At 51.2% G+C, this 26,958-nt stretch overlaps 7 protein-coding genes across 7 annotated transcripts; 5 read left to right on the forward strand and 2 right to left on the reverse strand.

The window, feature by feature from the left end:
• Positions 1-2,171: 2,171 nt before the first annotated feature.
• J4E82_009178 (uncharacterized protein) lies at positions 2,172-4,456 on the forward strand (the record flags this gene model as incomplete). The annotated part of the gene is made up of 4 exons (XM_051735404.1): positions 2,172-2,226; positions 2,277-2,314; positions 2,367-3,576; positions 3,624-4,456. 4 exons carry the CDS (start codon positions 2,172-2,174, stop codon positions 4,454-4,456), a joined length of 2,136 nt encoding a protein of 711 aa, XP_051584825.1.
• A 3,246-nt stretch (positions 4,457-7,702) lies between these two features.
• J4E82_009179 (uncharacterized protein) lies at positions 7,703-8,582 on the reverse strand (the record flags this gene model as incomplete). Its single annotated transcript, XM_051735405.1, has 2 exons — positions 7,703-8,413; positions 8,478-8,582. The coding sequence occupies 2 exons, from the start codon at positions 8,580-8,582 to the stop codon at positions 7,703-7,705; spliced, it is 816 nt and encodes a 271-aa protein (XP_051584826.1).
• A 366-nt stretch (positions 8,583-8,948) lies between these two features.
• On the reverse strand, positions 8,949-10,158 carry J4E82_009180 (uncharacterized protein; the record flags this gene model as incomplete). The annotated part of the gene is made up of 2 exons (XM_051735406.1): positions 8,949-9,817; positions 9,867-10,158. 2 exons carry the CDS (start codon positions 10,156-10,158, stop codon positions 8,949-8,951), a joined length of 1,161 nt encoding a protein of 386 aa, XP_051584827.1.
• A 909-nt stretch (positions 10,159-11,067) lies between these two features.
• On the forward strand, positions 11,068-12,416 carry J4E82_009181 (uncharacterized protein; the record flags this gene model as incomplete). The annotated part of the gene is made up of 5 exons (XM_051735407.1): positions 11,068-11,233; positions 11,282-11,338; positions 11,388-11,891; positions 11,947-12,277; positions 12,329-12,416. The coding sequence occupies 5 exons, from the start codon at positions 11,068-11,070 to the stop codon at positions 12,414-12,416; spliced, it is 1,146 nt and encodes a 381-aa protein (XP_051584828.1).
• A 979-nt stretch (positions 12,417-13,395) lies between these two features.
• On the forward strand, positions 13,396-16,091 carry SIP5 (SNF1-interacting protein; the record flags this gene model as incomplete). The annotated part of the gene is made up of 2 exons (XM_051735408.1): positions 13,396-13,806; positions 13,854-16,091. 2 exons carry the CDS (start codon positions 13,396-13,398, stop codon positions 16,089-16,091), a joined length of 2,649 nt encoding a protein of 882 aa, XP_051584829.1.
• Positions 16,092-19,044: 2,953 nt separating this feature from the next.
• J4E82_009183 (uncharacterized protein) lies at positions 19,045-20,403 on the forward strand (the record flags this gene model as incomplete). Its single annotated transcript, XM_051735409.1, has 2 exons — positions 19,045-19,382; positions 19,434-20,403. The coding sequence occupies 2 exons, from the start codon at positions 19,045-19,047 to the stop codon at positions 20,401-20,403; spliced, it is 1,308 nt and encodes a 435-aa protein (XP_051584830.1).
• A 1,959-nt stretch (positions 20,404-22,362) lies between these two features.
• On the forward strand, positions 22,363-25,117 carry J4E82_009184 (uncharacterized protein; the record flags this gene model as incomplete). The annotated part of the gene is made up of 2 exons (XM_051735410.1): positions 22,363-22,914; positions 22,964-25,117. The coding sequence occupies 2 exons, from the start codon at positions 22,363-22,365 to the stop codon at positions 25,115-25,117; spliced, it is 2,706 nt and encodes a 901-aa protein (XP_051584831.1).
• Positions 25,118-26,958: the final 1,841 nt, after the last annotated feature.

Below are 26,958 nucleotides of genomic sequence, written 5' to 3' on the forward strand. Positions count from 1 at the left end.
TGAGACAGAAACATGCCATCTGCCATCTGAGTGAGAATCAGGTTCTGCTTATCTCTACTCTGACTAGGCTACTTAGGCCAGGGTTCACGCCGTAGGAAGTCTTCGAACAACCCTTCCAATTCTTCTTTAACAGTCTGCGTCCATTCCTGCGGAAATCTATGACCAGCCCTGTTGTATGAATCGAAGATAAAGTTGCTCCACTTCAACTTCAATTCAACTTGTCGAAGCTTCCCCATACTTTTGATCGAGTGCAGCGCTATAGACAAAGGGTGATTAAGAGCGAATGTTCCAGACGACCGAATTGTAGCCAGCCATATGAGGAACTCACTACTGCTAGGCAAGTCGAAAGTCCCACTGTCGACATACCCAATGACCTCGGTGACGTCGACACCCAGTTCGAGATTCTTCAGAGCCGGCATCGAGTTTAGTAGTAAGAGAGCGGAGGAAAGGCCCTGACGCAACAACTTCTCCTGTATTAACTCCTGCTGGATCAACCTCTTATGTGCCATCTTCTGCTTCCCCCTTAATCTGATACTTTCCATTGAGTCCCAACCGCGTGAATCAAAGGCGTCTTCCCTCCGAAGGCTAGGGCGTGGGGGATTGAAATAGTCTCGGTTAGTGAAGAACGGTATGACAATTTTTCGTACACAGACGCGATTCTTCGGCGAAAGGGCTTTGGAGAAAGCCTCGACAATAGGGTAGCAGGTACGTTTTCTGTCTGTCAACACGAAGGTGAAACGCTCAAACAAGTAGGAGGGCACTTCTTGTCTAAAGACTGTGTCAGTGCAGATAAGATTCAGAATGAACTTGCAGTTCTCGAAATGAACATCACCGTAATAATCCAGTATCACCTTGATGGTTCGGTCTGATTTGGCGCTGATAATGTAGTCGTAAATCATCTGACGCAACTCGGTTGCAAGGCGTAAGATACCGGCTTCTGGCTCGACCATGCTGGATATGCGTTGGGCGAATTAGCAGCCTCTGTGCCCGTTTATCTATACAGGAGATTTCGAATTGTTTGTGGTCGACATCATCAGACTGGATGATAGAGCAAACCTGACAGGTGAAAAACAGCTTGACATTTACAGTATCGGCATTCGGCAGACCCTACGCGATGGAGGGTCTTTGGACAGATGTATCATCGCGTGCCTGCGAGATCACATGTATCTCCATGTAGCGAGGGTACCCGGACCCTATTGTCTTGGGTCCAAACAGTGACAAGATGGCCGCGAGTTCTTTGGGGGTGCCTCATCTTCCGGTGGGCTTATTGGCGCATACGACCAATACCATACAGTAGGAGTCGTCGTTTAGTCTGCTGAAGGTCGTCGGGCACTTTTCTCGCGCTATTGTCTGAAGCTTTGCGCGAGTATTGCATACGAGAAGGGCATACGAAAAGGGTGCATCGAACCAGTAACGTATGCGCGCTGCCATATCTGGGTCGCCATCTAAATGCTAAGAAGACGGATAGGGACCAGTCATTCTCAACACCCGCAACTCAAACGACACTTGTGAAAAATAAGTCTCTCCAAAGCGGAAGCTATCGCAGGAACAACATACTCGAGTTGATATCCGTGGTACGTATGTAGCCAGGTGAGGGGAAGCGCGAAGTCGAGTACAATCAATCGGAGCGAGTCGAAAGCAGCGACACTATCGACGGCAGGAAGCGCAACCGTATCAGGAATGGGACGTGGCGGACAGACGGAGTACAAGGTGATGTGAGATGGGAACCCGTATTGGCGTCAGCGACGGAGAGGCGCGTGTTCCTGCGTTGTACTACAGATGGCGAAAGCACACCTTGAAGGTATACATTGTATTTTGCCATGCCAGCCCGCGTGATAGATGTAGCGAACACCTGCAGTATGTAGTCTAGCGATAGCTTCTCCGCACTATGCAAACGGTCGAAATCAAGGTTGATAAAGCCTCCGGCTGCATGTATAGTAACCGGAGCTAGGAGCAGGTCGTGTTCCGCTCTGCTAGCCAATCGCCTCGGCTCCACGCGCGCCACCAAATGCGGAGGCGGCAGGCGCGACCGGATCATCACGTGTAGGAAACACCAGCTTGAGCTCCGGGCGACCTTGTGTCATGAGGACAACAAACGCCCCTTAGACTACCAACTATACACGCATTTTTACGCTGTCGGGACAAAGCGCGCATACCGCTATCCCTCTGAGATGTCTACAATGATTACGTTCGCTGCGAATAACGAATTTTTCCGGAAGCGCAAAAGTACGCATAGACCGTGCGCACGTCGCAACGCGCAGCTAACAGCGTCGCAGGAGTCCACCGCGCGTGCGAATCATGCAAGAAGCGGAGAGTAAGTTCCAAGGATGCAGCAAGCCTGTGGCTGTCGTCTAATTCTATACTAGAAGCGTTGCTCACATACGTTCGATGACGAGGCCGAACCCGGAAGCAATACCCAAAGTGGTGGCGGAAGCAATCCGACATCAACAGAAAGCCCTACAACAAATGGACACTACCATCCTCATGATCCCAGGGGTGCCCGTGGAGATTACGGCCATGCTCAATCCACAATGCCGCCGCCGCAAAGCCCGGCTTCGGATCATACCGCCCCAACACCACCCAACTTTCTAGGCTATCTCAATCCCGAAGCTGTCTTGCGAGAGCAAGTTCACTCTGAACGCGGAAAAACTGCTCAGTCACCCAACCACCCTCCAATAGGGCAATGGATCGAAGAACGAGATCAAAGACCAGCCTCGACTCAAGCGGGATCAAGCTCTTCACGGATTGTAGAAACAGGTCCACATTCCAACCAAGAGGATCAAATATCTAGGGCTCTCCTGACTTACCTAGACGCTGTTGGTGTTGACATCTTACCTTCTCGCATAAATCAGACGGCCCTTCTCGAGATATATTTTAGCTACGTACACCCACTACTTCCACTCGTTGACAAGGAACTATTCTACGAGCAATATAACTATGGCCGAGAACCGCGGATCCTGATGCAAGCGATTTGTATCGTGGCATCAAAACATGCAACAGCTGCCAAACATCTGTGTCTGGGGAATGACACCCAACCGCTCAATCCGCGCGAGTTCTCTCAAAGACTTTACAATGCGGTCATCGTTGGTATCGAGGCAAAGTTGGAGAAGAATCGCGTCGTGCTCATCCAAGTACTTGCCCTGATTTCACTCCACTGCGAAGGTCCAGAAGGCGCCGAGCAATCTTCAATGCATCTGGCGCAAGCAATACACCATGCGCATACGTTTGGCCTCCAGTTTGGACACCAATGGAAGAACCAAAGCTCAGAATCCCAAGGAAATCTGGAAGACGTCTTCTGGTGTTTGTGGAGTCTGGACAAGATCAACGCATGTATGAACGGAAGGCCGTTGCTTATGCATGACCGCGACAACAGCTTGAGACAGCTACCCTCAGACCCCGAGAAGCGATCCAGTCCGTTTGGTATATGGTTACAGATTTCAGAGATGCTGGACAAGGTCATCGACTACTACAGGCCTGGCAGAGCTGCCGAGGAGACAGGATGGGAGGGCGACGACTTCCTAGGCTTCGAGGAGATGGTGGGAGACGGCGAAGACAAGCTTGATGGTCCTATCATGAGTAAGACATACTATCTTGTAGCTCGCGATGTTTGCTAACTTTTTCAGGCCTCCTGTCACTTTTCCATCACACCATGTGCATGGCCTCGCACAAATCCCTCTCTATCAATGCGCCCGTCAAATCGACACCCTCCTACGTCCGACAAAGTCTCTCAGCAACGCGAGTGATCCACCTCCTCAACGCTGAATCTCCTGAGCTACTTCCACCCCTCCCCATCGTACCCTACGCGCTAGGTGTAGCTCTCAGCGTAGTATATCGTCACTTCCGGTCTCGCCGCTTAAAGGTCCACGTCAATCGCGCCACCGAAGAACTCAAGCAATGTGTCCGCCTCCTCGATCGCTTACGAAACGCATGGTGGTCTGCAGGCACGACAGCAGATCTAGGACGAGCTGTGCTCAGCAATGCTGCAGGACGCAACACCAATGCTGTTAATACACCCGTACCTGCCCCAGCAGAACCTCGTCAAACCGAGCCAAAGACCGAGCCGCCAACACCGCAAGCTACACATAGCCAACTGCCACCACAAAATCAGTCGCAACCTTGGTCACAGAATATGGGTGATACGCCTATTGATCCTCGACTCCAGCAACAACAGCATCATCCTCACGCCAACTCGCCCATGACTAGTCTTCTCAACCCAATACCTGCTCCCACGCCCGGTCAACACCCGACAAGTAGCGAGCGCGCAGATCGTGCGCCTATGGCAGGTCCGCCCGCCGGCTTTGGTTTCGCAGAACAGTCACCGGACTGGCTGAACTTCGATGCGGCGTTTGAGAACTTTGAGGGTTTGTTGGGAAGTAGCGGGGCGGATCTGAGTAATGAGCTGTTTAGGCCGTTGAACTATGAGACGTTGGAGGGCTTTTTAGATCCTGCTGCTTAGGTGTGTGTACTATACGGGGGAAATCAGAGTTATCTATGGTTTTGTAATGATGAAATGTACGATTGGAGACCGACTTTTGGTGGCGTCGTGGCTTAGACTGAGTGTGCCTGCGCCCCGCGTACACGTGATCAGGCTGAGTGATACCTCCTCAGCCGCACTCAAATCTGTCACCATTGATGTTTCCATCTTCAGCTCTTCTCGCTACTGCGTTCATTGTACACCCCTAAATTTCGCCTTATGCTATTCTGCGTGTCTCTTTGCGATCTTCGGTTAGCACCTCTATACACTATTGAAAATGGCTGGAGTGGATAGGAAAAGCTTCAAAGCCTTCAAACTTGCCAGATCGATGAATCCTTCAGGAACACAGCAATCTTTACCCAGCTCAGCAAAGCTACCCATGACTATAGCGCAGTTAGTTACATGTATCAAAGAGCTACCCATTGGCGTAGAGCTATCCCCTTCGACTACAGAGCTTGAACCTCAATCTACTCGGCTGTCGCAAGATTTACCACAGACCACTACTGTTGAAACAGCTAGGGTGGAAGTTCTTCCTGGGTCGATATGTCCTTTGTGCCTCAACCTCGGAAATGAGGTCTGGGATCCTGACTATCGTCGAAAGTACACATTAGGAGCATACCGAGAGCAACGCGAGCCTGGCAGAAGGGTCATTGGTTCTGCTGAAGCAGGTTGCAAAGGTTGTGAGATTGTCGCTTGGATTCTCACACCTTACATGGGTTGGCTTGATTGGCAAGGGAACAAAATACGTCTTCTCTTTGGAGGCGGTCGCACCTTTTTCAAAAATGAGTATTTCAGTCGTATTTTGACATACAGAGGTTTCGGGGGGACTTCTGACAGTCGGGTACTAGAATTTTTCGTTAAAATCCTACCTGCTGAGCACGAAAAAGAATCCTTTTCAGATACAAAAGGTGACTCCATTTCTAGGCCAATCCGAGGCACTTTTGCTGACATAGGCAGACTCTCCGTGCCCGTGGCGGTATATGAAATCGAGCCATACGATTACCGAAGATACAGGCTCTCCAGCTGCTGTCAAGAAAGTCAAAGCCTGGTATTCTGAGTGTCTCTTGGATCACGGAAAATGTTCCGACAAGTCAAGCTCGCAACTGCCAACAAGGGTAATCCGCATGGATGGGCCTAGGAAAGCGCGACTTTATACTTCGAATGATGAACAAGCCGAGTATGCCTGTCTAAGTCATTGTTGGGGCGGGAAATCAGTACTACAGACCACCAAGAGCACGATCAAGCAGTACTCTGTCGGTTTTTCCTGGGGGGAACTACCCAGAACCTTCCAAGATGCCATCCACTTCGCCTATAGCCTCGGCTTCAAATACCTTTGGATTGATTCATTATGTTAGTCTTTCCATTTCACTGGGTAGATTCCCTCGATAGGACCCACTAACTATATTTCAGGTATCATACAAGACTCAGTTGATGATTGGCGCCATGAAGGGAGTCTGATGGCTCAAATCTACACTAATGCATCTATCACTTTGTCTGCAACATGGGCAACAAATCCTGACCAAGGCTGCTTTGTGACACCTGAGCAACAATACAGATCTCGCACGAAGCGATTCGTGAATAGCGATCACAATATATACGAAGTACACTATCACGAGCCGCTTCGAGGATTAGCAGCACCGCTACAGGGAAGAGGATGGGTCTTCCAGGAGCGATTGCTATCTAGAAGAATCGTACACTTCATGGAACAAGAGTTATGGTGGGAGTGCCGAACGTCCTTTCAATGTGAATGTGGTGATCACACCAATGGTACGCTTGGCATTGACAAATATTGGGATCCTAGAGAAAGGAAGATGCACTCGCTCCCGGAGATCCAAGATGCTTGGGAGCGCATGGTGTCAATATACGCGCTAAAATCACTCACATATCCTAGCGACATCTTCCCAGCGCTACAAGGACTAGCAAAACTGGTTCCATCAAGCATGGGCAGATACCTTGCTGGGCATTGGGAGTTTGGCCTACCGCATAGTCTTTGCTGGATCGCTTACACACCAGCCGAGAACAATCTTACAGAATGGCGTGCTCCGTCCTGGTCGTAGGCTGCGATCCAAGGAGGAGTAAGCTGGTTCAAATACGTTGTTGATGTTGGCACATGGACGATTGAATCGTGTGTTACTGTTCTTGACGCCACAACGACACCCAAAGGAGACGATCCTATGGGCCAATTATCTAGTGGAGCTATCGTACTGAAAGGAAATTTTCTAGCCGGCAAGATGCAGCAGGATAAGACTACGCTAGAGCGGTCGGTGCGGCCCGTATCATCGGATTCTGTTCATTGCGACCTCTTTTGGGACCGTTTCATTCAGGGGGAGAGCGTGCAAGTTGTTGCTCTTCAACTCCTAAGAGTTGGCGATAGGATGAAACCTCGTGCACATTGTTGGCTCATATTGAGAGCAGTCCAGGGGACTAAGGATGAATACGAGCGTATCGGTGTTCTTGTATCGAAGGGCTCTGATAAGTGGAGCTCCGAGAGCAAGGAATTGGATGATTTTCATGAGAAGGAGGCAAGGGAAGGAGAGTTTAAGATAATCTAAACGTACAGCCACCTATTCGATCAGCTGTTCTTATTTAGCAAAGGCACTGAACGTCAGCAGCCTGATATTATACACAGACAAAAATACTATCGGAACCTCGGATGTCTTCTTGTGCCATACACTGATGTATTCTTTCGCAGCTTCCGGGAAAACTTTGCGTTGATTATGTGTCTAGACCGCGTCTGATTATTTAGATGCGATATCTTCCCAGACCATAATCCTGAGGACAGCTAAGAAGCGGCAAAGGATTGTCGGTTTAAACAAGAGCCCCTGGAAAGGTACGTAGACGAGCTTTCCAAGGAAATGTGGGGTAAAATGCTATATCCCAAAGTGTGAACAATACTGATTAAAGAGCGATCAATGAGATATTTTCTAAGAGATGCTCGTGGTTTCTATTTTGCCTGTAAGTTACGAAAAGTAACGTGTACGTACAAGTCCAATGTATGGTATTCCTTCGGAACTTATGCCTACCTCGAATGTTCTTTTTAGATCATATAACGTACCGCAAACATACCTTGAGAACCCAACTAAGTACTCGTGTAGCTCAGAACGAATAATAGAAGTCTATCCAGCAGCTTTTTAACCCTTAGATGACTCCCGGCTTCGGCGACCATGTTTGAGCAAATGATGATGAGACATGATTGTATGTCGATACCTGTGTGCGAACCTAACCCGCCTAGCTCTTCTCCTGCGCCTCCTTCTCCTTGATGACAGCATCCTTCTTCTGTGGCCTCTCTCCAAAAATCTGACTCCCCACCCTGACCTCATCACTTCCCATCTTAACCGCGCCCTCAAAATCCGCACTCATGCCCATACTCAACTCCAGTTGCTCTTCTCTCCACCCCAGCTCCTTGATAACCTGATCCCTCGTCTCCTTCAACGCGACGAAATCCTCGTTCTCGTTTTCCGCAGTCGTCTCCTTACTCCTCGCAATCGCACCAATGGTCATTAGACCAGAGAGCTGGAGGTGCGGACACTTGTCTATGATGTGTCGGCAGAGGGATAGTGTGTCCGAGGGCTCGACGCCAGATTTCGCTTCTTCACCTGAGGTATTGACTTGCACCTTGACGCGCAACTTCCCCTCTACCTTGTCCCCATCCTTTTCGACCAAAGCTTTCCTTCCCTTTTCCAGCTCGTTCGCCTTCTTCTCGCTGTCTACGCTGGAAACGCACCACAGATTTGGTATCTGCTCAGCCAGCTGCTTGCATTTGTTCGACTGCAGACCGCCAATCATGTGCCATTGTATGGAGCGGGGGAGGATCTTGCTCTTCTCGAGGAGCTCTTGGACGTAGTTTTCGCCGAAATGGGTTTGCGTGGGATTGGAGGGTTGGTGAAGGGCGAGGATGTCGTTTGCAGGTTTGAGTTTAGATACGGCTATGAGGCGGACCTGGGGCGCGTCAGAGATGTTGGCTGGGTTTTTGGTAGGCTCGAGAGATTTGGGGAGGACGTACCTGTTTCCCGCCTTTGCTCACGGCGTTGATGCGCGAGGTTATGCTGGCGATGTTTTCGGCGAGTTGCTTCGCGCGTTGGGGATTTATCTGCATGTCTTCGGCCATGGTTGGAACGGGGCTATGATGGTGTTCGCGTGTTCAGCCCTGCGGCTCGCTTCGGTGAAGACGTCAGATCGGCGTTTGGGCGTTATCTCCGAAGATGCACGAGTCACTGTAGGCAGTACGAAGAAGCTCACTTTGGTTAAGCTGTATCTTGATCACTACCCTAGAGGTAATTACATGGCTTCTAAGTTGTAGAGTTTGACGACTGACGACTAATGAAGATGTATTCTTAGGGTGTACTTTCATGTTCTGTACCTAGGAAAACGAGCCTCTGTGCATAGCCGAGGGAATAATATCTGAACCTGACTACGAATCGCTATAGATAAGATACTACAAAGAACACCGCAAGGTAGAGATGTTGACTGAGTGCTAAGGAGCCGCTGCGTCGGGTTGTGAAGTTTGCCAGGACTCGCTGACCCGTTGCAGCCATTGTTCGCTCGCTCCGAAAGTTGGATCCATCAAGAAATCATGCTCAGTGCCTTCAATGACTAAGGGCCGATACTGATAGCTCTGGCTCGGCGTCCAGATGGCATTGAACCAATCCCTCCCTTTGTCACCAACCAACTGGTCGTGCTCACCATGAAAGCAGTCGATAGACCAGACCCTGTTACTGCCTGCCAGTCGATCATCTTCGGCAATTGTCTTCGAAAGAAGCTGCACAGCATCATCGAGATCTTTCCACTCGACAACGGGTGTACTCCATGGAACAGAGCGCTTTAGGAGCAACTGGGTGTCTGCCGAGACACCGTCCACATTTTCGGCGAAGACGAACTTGGTGATGTGTTCTCGCAAGTCATCCACAGCCTTTGGATCGTCGAGTGCGATGTCCTGGAAAACGTCGTGAGGACCATCCTCTGGCCTTCCAGAGTCGACAGCCCCAGACACTGTGAGTGCAACGGGAGCTGTTGTGGGATCTGAATGCGAAAGTGGCGCGGAAATCCCTTTCACGAATGCGCCACTCAAGCCAACCACTGGAATGATATTTTGGTTGACGAATCTACCGATTGAGCCAAACTTTCCTATCCACGAAGCAGGGAGAAGCTCAGTAGCCTGTAGATGCGTCATCTTCGAATGCGAGTAATGGACCCATGGAGCAAAGAAAGCGACATATGGACGATTGGGATTCAACAGATGTGGGTAAGCGAGAATAAAGTTCATGAGGTAGATGTCGCCTCCACTGTGACTAGCAATCGAAACATGCGAGATGTTCAAGTGCGCCAGAAGCTTGGGGGCCATTTCTGTAACAATGAATCAGCTAACTTCGTAGAAGGACACTGTTGACTTTACCCAGCCAGGTCTGTACACGCTTCTCAGGCTCCACAGCTTCACTACCACCAACGCCAGGTCGATCCGGATGGATGATTCTGACATGGTGGGCCTTTGCTAATTGGTCCAAGGGTGCGTAACATAAGCGCTGACCGAACAGAGCTCCACAGAACAAGACGATTGCTTTGCTGTCGGCGTCGCCAAAGTCGGAGTAAGACACATGGTAGGGTTTGGATGTGTTGGACTCAGGGTTCGCGGGAACCACGAAACTGCGGTGAAACCTTCGATCGCAGATGAACTCGAGTGCTCCCATGTTGATGCAATCAGAAAGCTTTGATGGTAGGGATGTCTGTGATGTGCAAACGTAAGATCGATTTTCACAGCACCAGAAGCACATAAGCAGGTATGTTAGGCCGCCCGACACGCGGCAGGATGCTGCAGGTGCCAATGAACATATTGTCCATGTTCTACTTCGATAGATGTTTTCAACGCCATACTCACCGACTGGGCTATACTGTTGCGCAACGCAGTGAGAAGTAGCCTGTAGTCCTCTCGATTTTGCTCAGAGCAGACGCGAAATTCGGACTCCTTAGGCTCAAAGTCCGTGACTGAGGCTGCACACGTTCTTCTTGATGGCACCAAGTATGTCTAGTGGCTACGAATGGCATGATAAGAAAAACCCCACGAAAAATAGACACATGCTTCACAACAGGGCGGCAACAATGCTTCTGTGGAATACCCGAGGGTCGCTGACGCAGGTGGAAGAAAGCAGGCATGGTCAGGGAAACCCCACGGAAACAACACCCGGCTCGTCGCCCCACATGGCAAGTAACGTTCCGCAGAACCGCCTCCATGTCTATAGCCCTCCACCCTCTATCAAACAGTAAATACAGATTTGAACTAGTTTAAGAGGACTGAATGCACTCTAAGACCTACTTGGAGCCTAGAGACGCTCGGCTAAGCCATTTAGTACCTGCAGGAGTTCTGGGGTACTATCTCAGACAGATTGCTTTATATAGCCAAGCCCCCGTTTAACCCCGGATACACCCATGACGCCCCATGAGGTTTTATATGAAGGTGAACTTCTAGAAATGAAGTAGTATGCAATTTGAGAGGGGCGGCAGTGAATTGTAATGTATAAAGATGTGGTTTCCGTAGGTATCGTATTTACTGGCGCGGTCGTCCCTTCCTACTCTAGCACTCGTCGACAGCCTATTCCACGATGAGGTATTTTCCTGCTCTTCTTGCAATTTCAGCAGCGCGAGGTGCGCTTGCACACCCAGGGTCTCCACATCCAGATGCACAAGGAAGGTACACGATTGAGGCAGAAGGGATTAGAGCGCAGTTCATTCCGTACGCTGCTACCCTCACAAACCTCTTTGTCAAAGGTAGATTTCAGTCGAAGTGCAAGATAACCTCTACTGACACAGTTACAGATCCGACGGGTCAAGAGCTAGATATAGTTCTAGGCTACGACAATACCTCTTACTACCGTAAGCCCGCCGTCGCGCGCTTGACCTAGCATTACTTAACATGTTGCAGCCGTCGACCCTGGACATCCCGTCTACAATGCAATTCCTGGACGCTACGTCAATCGCATTGGCAATGGCGAATATACCCTCGACAACGTTACCTACCACACTGAAAAGAATGATGGTCCAAACACCCTTCACAGCGGCACAAACAACTGGTCCTTCAGAGTGTGGAATGTTAGCGCCGTAACCAACTCCTCAATCACCTTCTCAATCAGCGACGCATCAAACTCTTCTCTTGGTATGATCGGCCGCGTCGATGCGAGCGTCACATACTCGGTCTCGAAGAACAAGTGGCACATCTCTATGGATGCCATATCTCCAGAAGCAAGAACGCCTCTTATGCTGACGCAGCACACTTACTTCCAGCTTGATGCTTTCAAACGACCTGACAACCGCACGGTCTGGAACCATACTGTGTATATGCCAGAGGCTAAGCGAGCCCTTGTCGCCGATGCGAACGCCCTCCCTACCGGCGAGATTGCGCAGATCCCTGCAGGAGCCATTGACGATTGTAGGCGTTTTCCTCCCACAAACCGCACGTGAGATAGGTACTGATTTGTGTCTAGTCTGGTCGGCGCCGCATGAACTTGGGTTTGCATCAGGCAATGCCGAGTTTGAGAACCACTGCGGCAACGGATGCCACGGCTACAACGGCGCTTGGGCGTTCAACGAGAGCAGGAACAAGAGCGCGGCTGTACTCACACTGTCAAGCGCATACAGCGGCATCAAGGCTAAGTTGACGACCAACCAAGATGCTGTAGTGCTGTACACGTGCAATTGGAACGATGGAAAGAGCGAATTCAAGAACACTCAGGGCGTCGCAGGCCAAGACAAGTTCATCCCGCGCGACGGCTGCATTGCTATTGAAGCCCAAGACTACGTTGATGGCATCAACCAGTGAGTACATGATGACGTCGTGCAAGGCCGCAAGCTAATATTGTTGAACAGTCCGGAGTGGGGTCGCCTCGACAAGCAGATATCCGGCCCTGGAGACAAGTACCACTGGGAGTCGTCGTGGGAGTTTGGAACAATCTGACATGAGATGGGAGTTGAGTTTGAGAGGGCAGGGACGGGCGGGCTAGGTGCGTAGGAGCAGAGGTAGTAAGCAGAATGTTATGCAACCCGTTGACCCACGGCCAACTGTCAATACCTGGAGCCCCGCATTTGGGCGGGGTGGTGGTGCTCGCGTGTCGCCCAACTACTGCGAAGATGTCTACCTTGGCAGCACAGTTAGCTGGAGAGAAATTGGTCGGTGTGGGCGAAATGGTGCAAGAGTGAAGCGACAATGTTGTCGGGGCTGGAGTGCGCGGGCGGGAATAGCGATCTGGTTCCTGGTACTGGTATCGTGGCGGCGCGGGCTAAGCGGCACAAGCTCCAGTACCTAGCTGCATGGCATGGCTGCATATAGGCCCAGATGTCGCCAGCCTATTTGCCGTCTTACCTCCCTATACAGACAGCTTCCAGCTGGCAGTGCTGTGTGAATGAATACATGGTGAAGCAACGTGCCCAAAGCCCCAAGACTGATCTTGAAGCCTGATTCCCTCGCCCCGCCCATTCGGCCCTACGACTACCTCATACGCAACATTCATTTGCGATCGACGCCCTGGCCTGCTGCCAAGAAACGACATCATTCAGGATTCGCTCTTCAACACCAGCACCTGTCGACGTCGCTCCGTCGCCGCTTGCACCTCGCTGCTCCGCTGCCCATGCGCCCCTTTTGTCGATCGCGACTGCCGCCTCCTTCTGGTCGCACTTCTTGAGACGCGTCGAGGAAAGGGCCACCCACGGCCAGGTTCCCCAGCATCCATGTCCTTGTGACACTGTGCTATCTCCCACCGGACACCCTCACCACCTCGCTGTCGCTAATCGTCGCGATAACGACCTGATCCCTGCCCGCACAGACATCGTCACTGCACTTGGGCATCGACGGGCCGCCTTGCTACGAGCCCGCCGCGATCCGCCTTGGACGTAAACATCCATAACCTAATTCCTCCATCCATCCCACCACCCTCACCATGGGCAACTCGCAGGGCAAAGAGTCGCAGCCGGAGCGGAGAGGCCACGCCCGCCGCTCCAGTGCACACCAGCCCACCTCTCCGTCGGCTGCCGGTCCCGCTGCATCAACACACGACAGGCCGGGGAACAGTCCCTATGGCAACTCGCGGAGGGACAGAGGCAGCAGGCCAGATCTGTCGTTCCTCGGCATACGCACGGGAGACAATGCCGAACGCGACCCCGCCCTCGAACCGCGGCGAGAAACAAAGGCGGAGCGTGAGGCCCGCAAGCTGGAGAAGGATCGCATACTCCGGGCACAGGAACGTGAGCGGAGTTTGAAAGAGGAAGGCGTCGACGGAGGCTACTTGGTTACGCTCGGTGTCTATACGGGACCAGAAGACTTCAGCAAGCCTATGGTGCGGCAATTACAGGTATGCTGCTCAGTTGCACCACAGCGACATCAACTAATGTACACCAGATCGAGCGTCGACTTGCTCCCTTCTGGAGAGGTCTCGATGACCACGAAGATACTTGGACGGAGCATCAGCTCGTCGAAGTCGTCAACGGCCGCCTACTGCCCGCCGCAGATGATATCCCTCCCGAAGAACCGCCTCGAACGAACACGAACAACCACCTCAGCACAGCATGGAGCCCCCGCAGCTCAGAGCCCAGTCTCAACAAGCTTACGGTGCCCATGGGCGCTCGATCCATGTCTCAAGAACCGGAGCGCGGAGGCGGCCTCTCCCCTTCGAACCCTACCTTCTCCCTCCCTTCGCCTGCGTCTCCAATCGCAAACAACTCCTCTTCCTCGCCATTCTTCCGTGGACGCGCCAAAACACTTGCCTCCCTCGCGACCGGTTCCCGCAACGCTTCGCAGTCTGACATGGCCCCACAAGAACTACACCTTCCCAAAGACCCGTACGTGAATGGCCAACGGGTCGAGGCTTTTCTGTACAAGAACGCCTCCGAGTGTCCTATCTGTTTCATGTACTACCCACCACATTTAAACAAGACACGGTGCTGCGATCAGCCCATTTGCTCGGAATGTTTTGTCCAGATCAAGAGACCCGACCCGCACCCCCCAGAGCATCATGGAGAACCCGGCGCTGAGGGCGCGCAACCTGCCGAGCCAGAGGAAGAGGTTCAGCTTGTGTCAGAGCCAGCTGCCTGCCCATATTGCACACAAACCGAGTTTGGAGTAACTTACGAGCCACCGCCTTTTAGGAGAGGACTCGTTTACAATGGCCAGGGTCATAATGGTATGGGTAGCGCGACATCGGCAATGTCTTCCACTTCGTCTTTGAACTCGCCTACTGCAGCCGGACCCGGACGAAGAAGAGCGACGTCGCTTGCAGTCACCGACAAGACTGTCATCACAACCGACATGGTGCGGCCCGACTGGGCAAAGAAGCTGGCTGACGCAAAATCGCATGCTTTGCGAAGGGCTGCCGCTGCCACAGCTCTCCATAATGCGGCGTACATGATGGGAAACCTCCCGCAAGGAGAGAGTCGATTCGGCCTGGGAAGACGAAGAAGGATATTCACTAGCGATAGTGCCGGTAGCAGTGGGCATGGAACGCCTCGGCGCGAAGGCGAAAGCTCATCCACTCAGCCAGGAGGTTCAAGTGACCTGTTCCCCAACCGCATTAGCTCGAGGAGAGGCAACAGGATTGATGATCTTGAGGAGCTCATGATGATGGAAGCTATACGTCTTAGTTTGGCAGCCGAAGAAGATCGCAAGAAGAGAGACGAAAAGGATGCTGCTAAAGAAGCCAAGAAGGAGGGCAAGAAGAAGGCGAAGGAGATCAAGAAAGTTGCCAAGGCCCAACGCAACATTGGCAGTGGCTTCCATCCAATAGAGATTGACGGCCTTGACGAGACAGAAGCGAGTAGCTCTTCAGCAGCTGGTAAAGGCAAAGGAGTCGATCGGTCTGGTGGCGCCGGCGGTTTCAATCCCATGTCAGAACCGACATCGACTCTCAACACCCCTTCTACCAAGGACGACCCGCAAAAGCATCTCGAAGCTAGTCGCGCGCAGATCCAGCGAGAGACGTCCGACTCTGGCAACACCACTGGTCCTCTCAATCCTGAGAATAGTAGCGAACAGTCACAGCACCGCTCCGTCCTCCGCAATATCTCCAATGCGTCATCATCCTCGTCGTCGTTCGCAGAGTCCTACCAAAACTCATTACAACACCAAGAACACCAGAGTAACCTTGCACCTGGATCAAATTATGGACCCAGCTCGAATGCGTCGGGGGTTAGTTTGGGTCAAGGCGAGACTGATACCCCACCGCAGGATTCGACAAACATGGAGCCCATGTTCAACTTCCAAAGTCTGACAAAGGCGATTACGCATGAGGATGAGGACAAGAGCGGTAAGGCGCAGTTCATTGAGGATGTCGGGGAGACGACGAAGACAGAAGAGAAATCTGCTGTAAACGGCAAAGCCGCTGAAGAGTCAAATGGTGTAGAGGGCCAGAGTCAGATTTTAGGCTCTGCAGAAAATCAGACCTCCGACCCGCTGACTGAGAGTACAATGACACTCAAGCCAAATGAGGAGACGTCGAAAGCGGGGAACGACGACGAGATCAGTCCAGCGCCGCCTGTTCAACTTGTGTCGGACGCCTCCCAGAACCACACGTCAAACTTTGACCAGAAGCACCTTGGCGAAGTAAGCATGATGCATGAGTTGAATCACCAGGCTACGCAGTAGGCTCTTTGATTCCTCGTATATAACAGCAACAACCCTTTTTTTCTTCTTTTCTCTCTTCTACATTTTATGCATTCTGATCGGTGTTAAACAATGGCGCAGGGGAGCAGCTATGGATGCATGCATCTCGTAGGCGAGACACATCTCTTATTTGACAGACAATCGCTATACTTGTTCCATATCTCTTATCTCGGGTTCCATGGGCTTGGGCGTGAGGTGTTTTGTGGGTGGGTGGGTGGGGGGATGAAATTGCTATTGGTGTGGTGTGCTGAGGTCTCTCACCGCTAGAATCACAGAAAGAGAATGAATGTCATCTTCCTACAAAGACGGACCACTTTGAATGCAGTAAGCATATATGAGAGTGAGAGAGATGTTTGGACTCTAGTGAACTTATCATATATCAAGCATGGATTGTGGATATATAGTTCAAAATGGTTTTTTTCATGGCAACGGTAAAAGTAAACACAAGGACCTCCTGCAACGACCTGCGTGTGCTTTTCGGTACTCCTCATCACGTGCACTCTGCTTGGTTCAGGTAGCATGCTGCTATCCTGCTTAACGTATCTGTACGCCATCGCAATGACCATGTTCATATCCCTTGTACTCCGTGTCCCAAAACGCCGTGGTATCATGCCATCGCTTCGTAAAAGTCGTTATATCGTTGCTCCCTCCTCTTCTGTTCAGGAACCAAACACCATGATCACAAATGCATGTGCGATACCGCCAAGCCAAAGCTCAACGTGCTCTTCTTCTTCTTCTTCTTCCTCCTCATTTCCATCCCACCACCTCTTACTCGTTCAACCTGTGCAGCCCTAGTACATCAATCCCCTGATATCTGTATACGCCAACTGCTGCAGTGCGGCGCTCGATTGGCAGCATCTGGAAAAGTATATGCTGACTAGATCCATGGTTGTGCGGATAATGGCGTGTGGCTTTCCCGGGTGGAGGAGGTCGAGGAGGGTGAGGGCCCAGCAGCCTATTTGGACGATGAGGAGGAAGGCTATGCAGAGACGGAAGGAGGACTCTTTTCCCATGGTCGAGGTCTTTGTGTGTTGGAGTGGGGCGTGGATGTTTGTTGTTGTTGCAGTACTTGTTGTGGTAGTGGGGTGGGGTGCGGGGTTCCGTTGGTGAACGTTCCGTGATGTTTGTTGCGTGGTATCGTGTATCGTGATTGCTGCTATCGTGAAGCTCCAAAGCTATCTCTTCCCGCCAACAAACGAAGGACGAGAAATGCGAAAAAGACGTCGAGTATACCGATTTGTGAAGATGCGATAGCAGAGTGGTTATATGTGAGGATAAGCAGAGAAAAATAAACGAGGCTGGGTCTGTGTTATTATTATGATTATCTTGTTGACCCCAGGATCCATATGTATGCGTGAAGAAATAGTCGGTGTGGTGAGTTGGCAGAAGCGTGCATACGACTAGATTCCCAATCTTAGTCTAGAACAAAACAATTGTCTTGCTACGATATGGATAACAAGAGGAAGAAGCAGGACAAAGTGGCCTGTGTGTCACCTTTGCTCGCATTCTTTCTGGTCACGCGCCGTTACAATCACCACACCATGGCGTTGTTCTGCTGGAGCAGCTGGAAATATGCTCTCGTGATTCCCCCGCAAGCGAAAATGTCAAAATCGTGCTTGAATGTCGGTGTGTCCGTGTTATGTGATCTGCTCGGCTGTATCGTAGCTTCCTGTCAACATGCATAACCCACAGAAACTAGGCTGCAAGGGGTTTAGACGCAACTCGACATGGACATGTGAGCGGCTCAGAGCCGTCCGCAGCCCTGGGCGACAGAGGTTGAGCCCCACGGTTATACCTGCCAGCGAGGCTGTACGCGGGCTGCGGGTATTTGCCCGGTTGCGCTTCGGAGCCCATTGGAATAATTGGTTGGTTTTGGAGTTGGTATAGGCGCGCGCAGTATCTTATCCCGGATTGCGCATTTCCCTGGGCGCTGGCCTCCTGCTCTTGTACGTCTTCTTGGGTCTACCCTTAAACACTGTGGCAGCTGGCGAACTTCGGAGGTACCGCGGGGTGCTTTCTTATGGCGATAGCGCTTGTCAAATGTCAACGCCCGGCTGGGCGGCAGCTACCTTGCGAAGCTTTTCTGACAAACTCGGGGCCGCGCCCAGACCCCCACGAAGCTTGCATAGTCAACCAAACTTAACGACGTTTGTGTACGAGTTCGGACAGACGCTCTGACCTCACGACTTCACAGCGACGCGCGTTACGTCCCCTAAACAAACTATGGCTGACATAGTCTCCTTCACTCCGTTTCCACGTGAAACGCCCCGGAGATGCGACCGTACGAACCCCGAGTTTACAGGCAGCGAGAAATAGTACCAGAAAATGCCGAGCCTTTCTCTTTGAAGTTGGCATGGCCGTGTGCGAGAGTGATAATATGGAAATGCTTACGCAAGGGTCTCAGGTGTAATGGTGTCGTAGTTCAAGGCAGCCGCAAAAGAAGTGCCGAGATTTGCTGGGTAAAGCTTCACGGTGCAAGAGTAGATGGAACAGCTTACGAAAAGCTTCGGGCGTAACATCGATGGTCGAGTGCGAGGCAGACAGATGGTGGGTATCTGCTTTGGGGCTGCGTACAAAATGAACTGTATATGAGAATGCTATGTTTCGTTTGAAGATGATGGCTATTCAATTACAGAGAACAAACGGTTTCAAGTGAAGCTGCGACATCAACGACATCATCACCACCAGAGGTACGTGGCAGCCACATTATTCCCGTTAGTTTCAGCCCCAAGATAGCGTGTCCAGGTGTGGCTGGTAGAATCCGAGGTCCTATCGTGTCCTGCCCGGTCTGGCTAGTGCCCTCATGCATGGTACAAGTCCAGACTGCAGCCACAAATCACTCATAGGAGCGATATCTCCATGTCGAGCTTTCCCCGCATTCTTGCAAATCTTTGTCTTTGAAGCTTCGTTTGATCTCGTCCTTGTCATTCTAACCATGGCGCAGCTAGTTGAGTTCAGGCAGTCAGATCTCCTGGTAGAAGTACTGCCGAGGTACACCGACAAGCCTTGCGACGAGAAGATCATGCGGAGATTCCATGATGATGAAGATGAGACTGGGAGTCAGGTGTCCAGCACAATAAACCTTGAGGATCTGGAGGTTCAAAGACAGTCAAATCGAGATCGCGCATCTCAAACTTGGTGGAGCAGGTTTGGTTGTTGCAGACGAAGACGCGAAGAAACAGATGCCGAGAGAAGGGCACGGAGGATACGATGGTATCGCGGGTGTGGTATCAGTGTTGTTGTCCTAACAATCTTTGGTACTATCGCTGCAGGGTAAGAAGACTTTGTCTACACGTGGGAACGGATTGTTCTAACATACTCTAGTGTTTACATAGCCTTTGTGTCCGTACTGTTACGGCGACTCGCTCCTTCTCCTAGGCAGAACGGCCTCCAACATATTGTCGATACCTGGGAAGAACCAAATGCAGGCGTAGCTTTCCAATACGACTGGAGGGATGACTTCAGCCGCGATATCGTACCGAAGAACTGCCACTCCCACAATGACTACTGGCGCGCTGTACCTTTGTATGCGGCGCTGGCAGTAGGATGTACCAGCATCGAAGCAGATATCTGGCTGACCGAGGATGACGAGCTACTAGTCAGTCACTCCTGGGAGTCTACAACCAAGGACCGGACGATAAAGAGCCTATACCTCGACCCGTTGGCAAACATTCTCGAGCAAAGAAATGCAACAGCAGCAGACTCGCAAGACAAGAAGACGGGGATCTTCGACATGGACCCAACCACAACGACAGTCCTACTCATCGACTTCAAATCCGACGGCGCAGCAACATGGCCAGTCCTACTCTCCCAACTCGCTCCACTCCGCGAGAAGAACTGGTTAACCTACTACGACGGTGAGACTCTCCATCAAGGACCCCTCACCATCGTCGGCACGGGAAATACTCCCTTTGACCTCATCCAAGCCGCCGCAACGGACCGCTACATCTTCTTCGATGCACCCCTCCTCTCCGTCTCAAATGATTACAACACTACGAACTCTTACTATGCATCTTCTGCCCTCAGCAGCGCAGTGGGCAAGGTATGGTTTGCGACCATGTCATCAGGACAGATCGAGAGGGTCAAAGAGCAGGTCGAAGCAGCGGATGCAAAGGGCCTGAAGAGTAGGTATTGGGGCACTCCAAGTTGGCCGATTGGCAGACGAGATGAGGCGTGGAAGGTGCTGATGGGTGCCGGTGTTGGGGTGCTAAATGTGGATGACTTGGTTAGTGCGACGATGTGGAATTGGGGGTGGTGTGTTGTTGCCGGTATTGCGCTTTGTGGGAACAGCTAGAATTTATGTTTGTTATTCATGGATAAGGATATATCCAAGGGAATATCTTCTTCAAAACTCCCCAGCCACGCGTCCTCATCGAACTCCAGCGTCAAGCTCTAGTCCCATTCCGAAAAGTAGACGTAGTACGCCTACGTATACAGAATGAGTCTCGAAAGTCATATGGAATCTTATCTACTACATACATTTTGTTTCTTCTCTTTCTCAGATGCAGGATGTAATGTAGGGCACACCTCTACCTGACTCCGGCTTTCACGATAGCACTAGAGATGAGGGTCTGTAGGCCCTCAAGGGCGGGTACCGTACTATTGGAATCTACCCAAGAAGTTGATTGATCTACGTCTTGTGCGAAGATCTCGGGAGGCGTTCCACAATACTTGTGCAATGTTGTGCTCAGTGCTATTCCCGCCCGCAGTCCAGAAAAACGTCATCGACAGTGTTGATCGATGGCTGAAACTCCACCTACGTGGGGTTGATTCCGTCCCAGTCCCAGTGCAACTCCCGCTCGCAGCCACGTCACGTCATCGCCAACGTGCCCATTCGTCGTATCGATCGTGGTTTTGAACATCGACTCTGGAGCCCTAACAGCTTTGGGGCGACGACGGTTCTGTTTGGACCCTGGTTGTGGGTACATTTAGCGGTTGATCGCAAGAAGCTTTACCTCGGGATCTACAAGGGCTAAGAATAGACCCATCTTTTTGGCACCCTCTACGAACAGCTGTCAACTCTGCTCTTTAGCACAAGGGCCAAAGATTTCTAAAGCGTACCAAGGGCTCATTTCACCGCCACAGGGTTCGCAGCCATTCAACGGCCGAATGTACCTTACATGTCGGTTGCTTGTGGCTGAAACAGGCACAATGCAAGCCTTGACAGGGGTAAGGGATTACGTGGACAAATCCTCGAATTGGGGAACCTCCACTTGGATTCCTCGGGGATAGGCGAGGAGACTGTGGACCAGTGGCAGGCATACGACGTCGTGTTTGAGGGCTGCCCTGTACAGAAGCGCATTAGTTGCTTTTGCGTCGGCTGAATCTGCTCGACAGTCGGCGCGGTTGTAATATTCGTATCCCGAGTTTTCAACCGGTCATGGTTATGCGACGCGATCGCGATGCTACCCTGCTGAAGACAATTTTGCTCTGTTGAGCTCGAGGCGTATCGATACGCGTGTGCCTGCATCTGCACCGGGTATTTTGGCCAGAACCGATCAACGACAGGGTTGGCCGATCTGTTGAATCATGCCTGATGTGGGTGAGTGAGTGAGGCTGAGGGAACTACACCCAAGTAGCCAGATAGCACGACGAACGACGATGAACAAAGCATGCCTCTGTCCAACGTCTTGGATCTGCATTCATAACGGTAATTAGACGGCCGGCCTGGCAGTTACATGTGCAGCCAGCGGTGACGATATCTGCTTTCGGTGATTCGTTGTGGCGACGAGCTAGCGGTTTCAGTGGCATGTGGCTTTCCCGCTAACCCCTCCCTGCATACCGCTAGCCATGGTCTGGGGACCGGCGCGCGGCGTTGTTCGTCAAAGTAACTCCTTGCCATTGCTCTACTTTTCTTCACTCGCTCTTCCACCCTCACTTCTCTGCTGTTGTGTCCCCGAGAGCCTCTTCGCTCGTTTCCCTATCTCATTGTTTCCTAGAGTCACCCCGAGAATCGACGGCAGGCCTTCGTTGAATCGCTGTTGTTTTATGCATCTCCATTGTACTACTCGTTCAAACGGCTCCTGAAAAGGAAGTGCTCGACGCACGCTCTCCGCCAGCTTCTCTTTTTCGCAAAAGCCTCCGGGATCTGCATCCCATTCACAATACCCACAATACCCCGCCTGCGCGTTTGCAGTAACGACACGGCTCCTACGAACAACCTCTAGATTTCCTTTACATGACAAGCAAACGATCCTCTCAGAGGTCCTTTAGACTCTCAAATCACGGCTTCCAGCCTCTAGCCAACGAGAACATGGAGAACCGAACCACCGACATACCCCTCCAGACTGTCGTCAGTCACACCCCCTCACAGTCCTCGCCCACATCCGGAAATGAAAAGTCGGAGAAGGGGCATACTTTTTCACGGGGACGCAGGAAGCTGGCAGTGGTCGACTCCAGGACTGGAGCACCGCTGCCTCCCCGCGTAAGTGAAGAGAAGACGGCTCTCAATCGCATGGGCAGGATCTACACCAAGATCCTGAACTTCAGCATTGTCACCCGCTACATGATCTATGTCGCTCCTGTGGCGCTGCTACTCGCCATTCCCATCATCCTTTCGCAGACAGGCACGATTACGGGCTCCATTGGCAACACAAATCAGAAGAAATTCTGGATCTGGATCGAGATCATATGGCTCAGTTTCTGGGTCATGAAGATTGTGGCACACTTTATTCCTAACGTTTTCGAGTTCCTCATCGGTGTGGTCAGCCCGGGTGTCAAGAAGTATGCGCTGCTATTGAGAGCCGTGGAGAAGCCTCTCTCTTTCGTCTTCTGGATGATTGTCAACCAGGCTACTTTCCCTGCTGTAAGTTGTGCCAAAAGCCCACAGATAAACGTGTGCTAACATGGTGTAGCTTGTCCGAGTCAACCCCGGCAAGGATAGACTGGGCTGGATGGACACCATGCAATCGGTCCTGCTTGCCCTCCTCGTCTGCACCATCATCATCCTCGCTGAGCGCGTCTTGATCCAGCTCATCAGTATCAGCTACCACCGCAAGCAGTTTGATGACAAGATCAAGGAGTCTAAGCGCAACATCTACCTCCTCGGTATCCTTTATGACACTTCGCGGTCGCTATTCCCCGCCTACTGCAACGAGTTTGCTGAAGAAGACTACATCATCCAGGACACAATTCTTGATCTCGGTTTCGGTAGCAAGAAGGGAACGGCCAAGCATGGTCGATCTGGTAGCCGCACGCCCATGCGTCTTATCCAAGAAGTTGGCCGAGACGCTGGTCGCATTGGTGATAAGATCACATCAGTTTTCGGTACTATCGCTTCCGAGATCACTGGCAAGAAAGTCTTTGATCCCAACTCTGCTCATTCCGTCGTCTTGACCGCTTTGGAGAGGAACAAGAGTGCTGAAGCTCTGGCTAGGCGTATCTGGATGTCCATGGTCGTCGAAGGCAAGAACGAGCTCTACCTGGAAGATCTCGTCGAAGTCATGGGTCCAGGTCGCCAGGAGGAGGCTGAGGAATGTTTTGCTGCGATTGACCGAGACGGAAACGGCGACATCAGTTTGGAAGAGATGATCTTGACTGTGACTGATTACGCCAGACAGCGAAAGTCGATCAACTCGAGCATGCACGATGTTGACCAAGCTATCAACGCTCTCGACGGTCTGATCATGACCATTGCCGTCATTGTCTGCATTTTCGTCTTCGTCGCTTTCCTTGCTCCCGCTTTCCGTACCACACTCGCCACATCCGCGACCGCTCTTCTCTCGCTCTCTTTCGTATTCGCAACGACTGCCCAGGAAGTCCTCGGTTCTTGCATCTTTCTCTTCGTCAAGCACCCGTACGATATCGGTGATCGTGTCGATATTACCACTGAGCAGCTTACTGTGGAACACATTGCTCTTCTTTACACTGTGTTCAAGCGCGTCACAAATGGAAAGACGGTCCAGATTCCCAACATCGTCCTGAACTCTCTATGGGTAGAGAACATCACACGAAGCAAGGCCATGCGAGAGCAAGTCTCGGTCTTCTGCGACTTTGGTACATCATTCGAAGACATCAATCTACTTAAGCTGGAGATGATGAGCTTCGTTCGCGACCCTGTCAACGCCCGCGAGTTCCACCCTGATATTGACATCGAGGTTGTTAGCATTGCCGAGATGAACAAGCTGGAGCTTCGTGTCGAGATTCGTCATAAGAGCAACTGGTCCAACGAGTCACTGCGCGCATCTCGAAGATCCAAGTTCATGTGCGCGCTTGTCGTTGCTTTGCGCAAGGTTCCGATCAACGGCCCAGGTGGAGGAGATGCTGCTCTGGGCTCGCAAGACAAGCCCACATGGTCTGTCGCAGTTCCACCTGCGGAGGCTGTCGCAGCATACGAAAAGTACAAGGCCAACGCCGACGCCGGCCGTCTGCACCCACTCAACCCTGCCCAAGAGGATACCGGCAAGTCTACCGGCACAGATTACCTGGGCACCGAAGACAACGCAATCACCTCTCTTAACAACAGGAGACCCGGTCTAGACACCATCCGTGACGACACCTGGGAAGCTCGCGACGACTCCAGTACTATTGGCCGTCCTAGCATGTCAGACCAAAGGCCCGATCTCGACGAAGTCCGCGGTCTACTCCGCAAAGCCAGTTCAGCCGGAAAGAGGAAAGGTGGCACCACACTATCACCATTCGGATCCCGCGTCTCCGTCGATACACCGCGTCAGAACCCACCACCTCCTCTACCACTCAACATAGTACCATCTGGTAGCCAGTACGCACAGCCGCCAACAGGCAACTTGCCACCACCGCCTCGCAGTACTGCTCCTGGATCGCCGAGTTCCATCTCCACGGGACAGGTAGAGGAGTACTCGTACCAGACTATGGTGCCTCCGCCTCGCTCACGCAGCCGACCGCGCGCTCCGCAGGTGGAAGAGGATGAGGGCGAGAGGCAGTGGCAACCTAATGCTAATGCGCCGGCGAGGGTCCCATCGAATACGAATAACCCGTACAGGAGTCCGGGGTCGCCGCAGCAGGGATTCCAGTCTTTTAAGAGGGAGTAGAACTTTAATTGAAAGGCCTGTAAGCATGGCATATCATGATCAACATGATTATGCTCGCTAAAGCCAAGGATGTTGGAGTGAGGGGGTTTCCAAAAATGTGTATAATGTCTTTTTCTTATTTGGACTGGAGATATTTAGCATGGCATTAGTGAAGGTGTCTTGACGACGCTCACTATGGCGTTTTTCTATGTTCATTGTGTAGTGGTGTGTATATGCTCATAAGGTGGGCTTAGAGATGGAGACTTATCAAAATATACTTTTTAACATTTCATTTCGTGCTGGCTTTGCTGTTTTCGCTGTGGTATGGGCAGCGATAGTTGCTGTTTTGAGAGTGTGTGGCTGGCTGTGCACGTGTTTTCCTGGGTTTCTGAGCGTATATAAACTTCTCTTCTGGCTTCTATGCTTCTCTTCATCACACACTTTCTTCTATTTTCTCCAAAAAATGAGCCATTCTGGGCCATGGAGAATATTTTCTTCCAAAAACCACGCCTGCAATATTTATGGGCAAGAGTCCGTCTTTCCAAAACCAACTACCCTTCGAAATCAACGTTCAAAATACTTCTCCTAAACTTATGCGTCCACTTCCACTTGGAAACATTTCCTACAAAAATGCACTGCTGAATTCCCATGGAGTCGGCTGGGTGGTTCAAAAATCACATATGTCACCGCGAATACAGTGAAAAGACTGTATGTTCCTTTGGAGAACCAAAATCAAAAAGCCCTTATCTCCTCTTATGACTAAATCCGCTTTGCGACTACACCCATATACAAAACGGACGATCCCACAAATCATGCAGAGACCGCGAGATCTAAAGGTCATCGAAACGGCCTACGGCCGCCTACATGGAGTTGGGGAATCTGTTTTACGACACAAAAACAAGACAACAACTACCAGCAGAAAACTTTAGTGTTGCGGCGCTCCTCTGCTTTTCTCACAAACCTAACAATGAGGACCTGATGATCTTCAAGGTGTATAAGGTCTTCTACTCTTGCCTGGAGACTCTGCTTCTTCATTCCACAAATTTGGCTGCATTCTCCAAATAAGTACACGGCCTGCGCATGGGGGCAGCATTTTTTTTTTTTTCAGAAACATCGTCCTGGGCAATTTATGACCTGCTGTCCAGAGAACGACTCGAGCTTAATGAGTGTCGAAGATCAGTGACACCTATCCAATGTCTGCCTCTGGATTCCTTGCTACTCTTTCCGAAATCATACATTTGGATTCCAACGAGATCTTCCGATGTCTCAAAAACATTTGTCAGGAAGCACATGGAGCGAGAACTGTGCTCCTTCTGAAAAAGATAATTTCCCAAGTGTTACGTTTTGGAGCTCTTACCTTTCCCTGGAACAGTAGACTACAACCTACATGACTACGGAGACGTATAAAGTTCGCCGTTCTCATCGTAGAACTTCTTGTCTTCTATTCTACAATTCCTTATATTATTCTCAAAATCATCGAGGGTATGGTGAATGGCTGAGTTTCTGTTCAAAAGCTCTGCACCGGGTGCCTATGGCGTAGAAAGCAAATGTGGCGAATATCATGCCGCGCGTTCTGCTCTTCTCATACAACACACATCCGCTTTGCTATGTTGCGGACTTGCTCCAAATTTCTCTCAAAAGCCAGAGTCGTTATAATATGATCCTCGCAGCAAATAAAAGACCGATACTTCTCGCTGGGCTTCCTGCTTTCTTCTCACAACTACCTCATTTGCCTCATTTCCAGAATCCGGATATCACCACTATATGGGGTGTGCTGCTGTTGCTTCTAAGATGCGCTACCTTCATGGAAATGTGAGAAGGCCTCGCCTTCATTGAAAATCGTACCAGCAGCAAGGATGTGG

This window comes from Alternaria postmessia, assembly GCF_024291825.1.
Source record: "Alternaria postmessia strain BMP 2775 chromosome Unknown scaffold_84, whole genome shotgun sequence".
Taxonomy (NCBI): domain Eukaryota; kingdom Fungi; phylum Ascomycota; class Dothideomycetes; order Pleosporales; family Pleosporaceae; genus Alternaria; species Alternaria postmessia.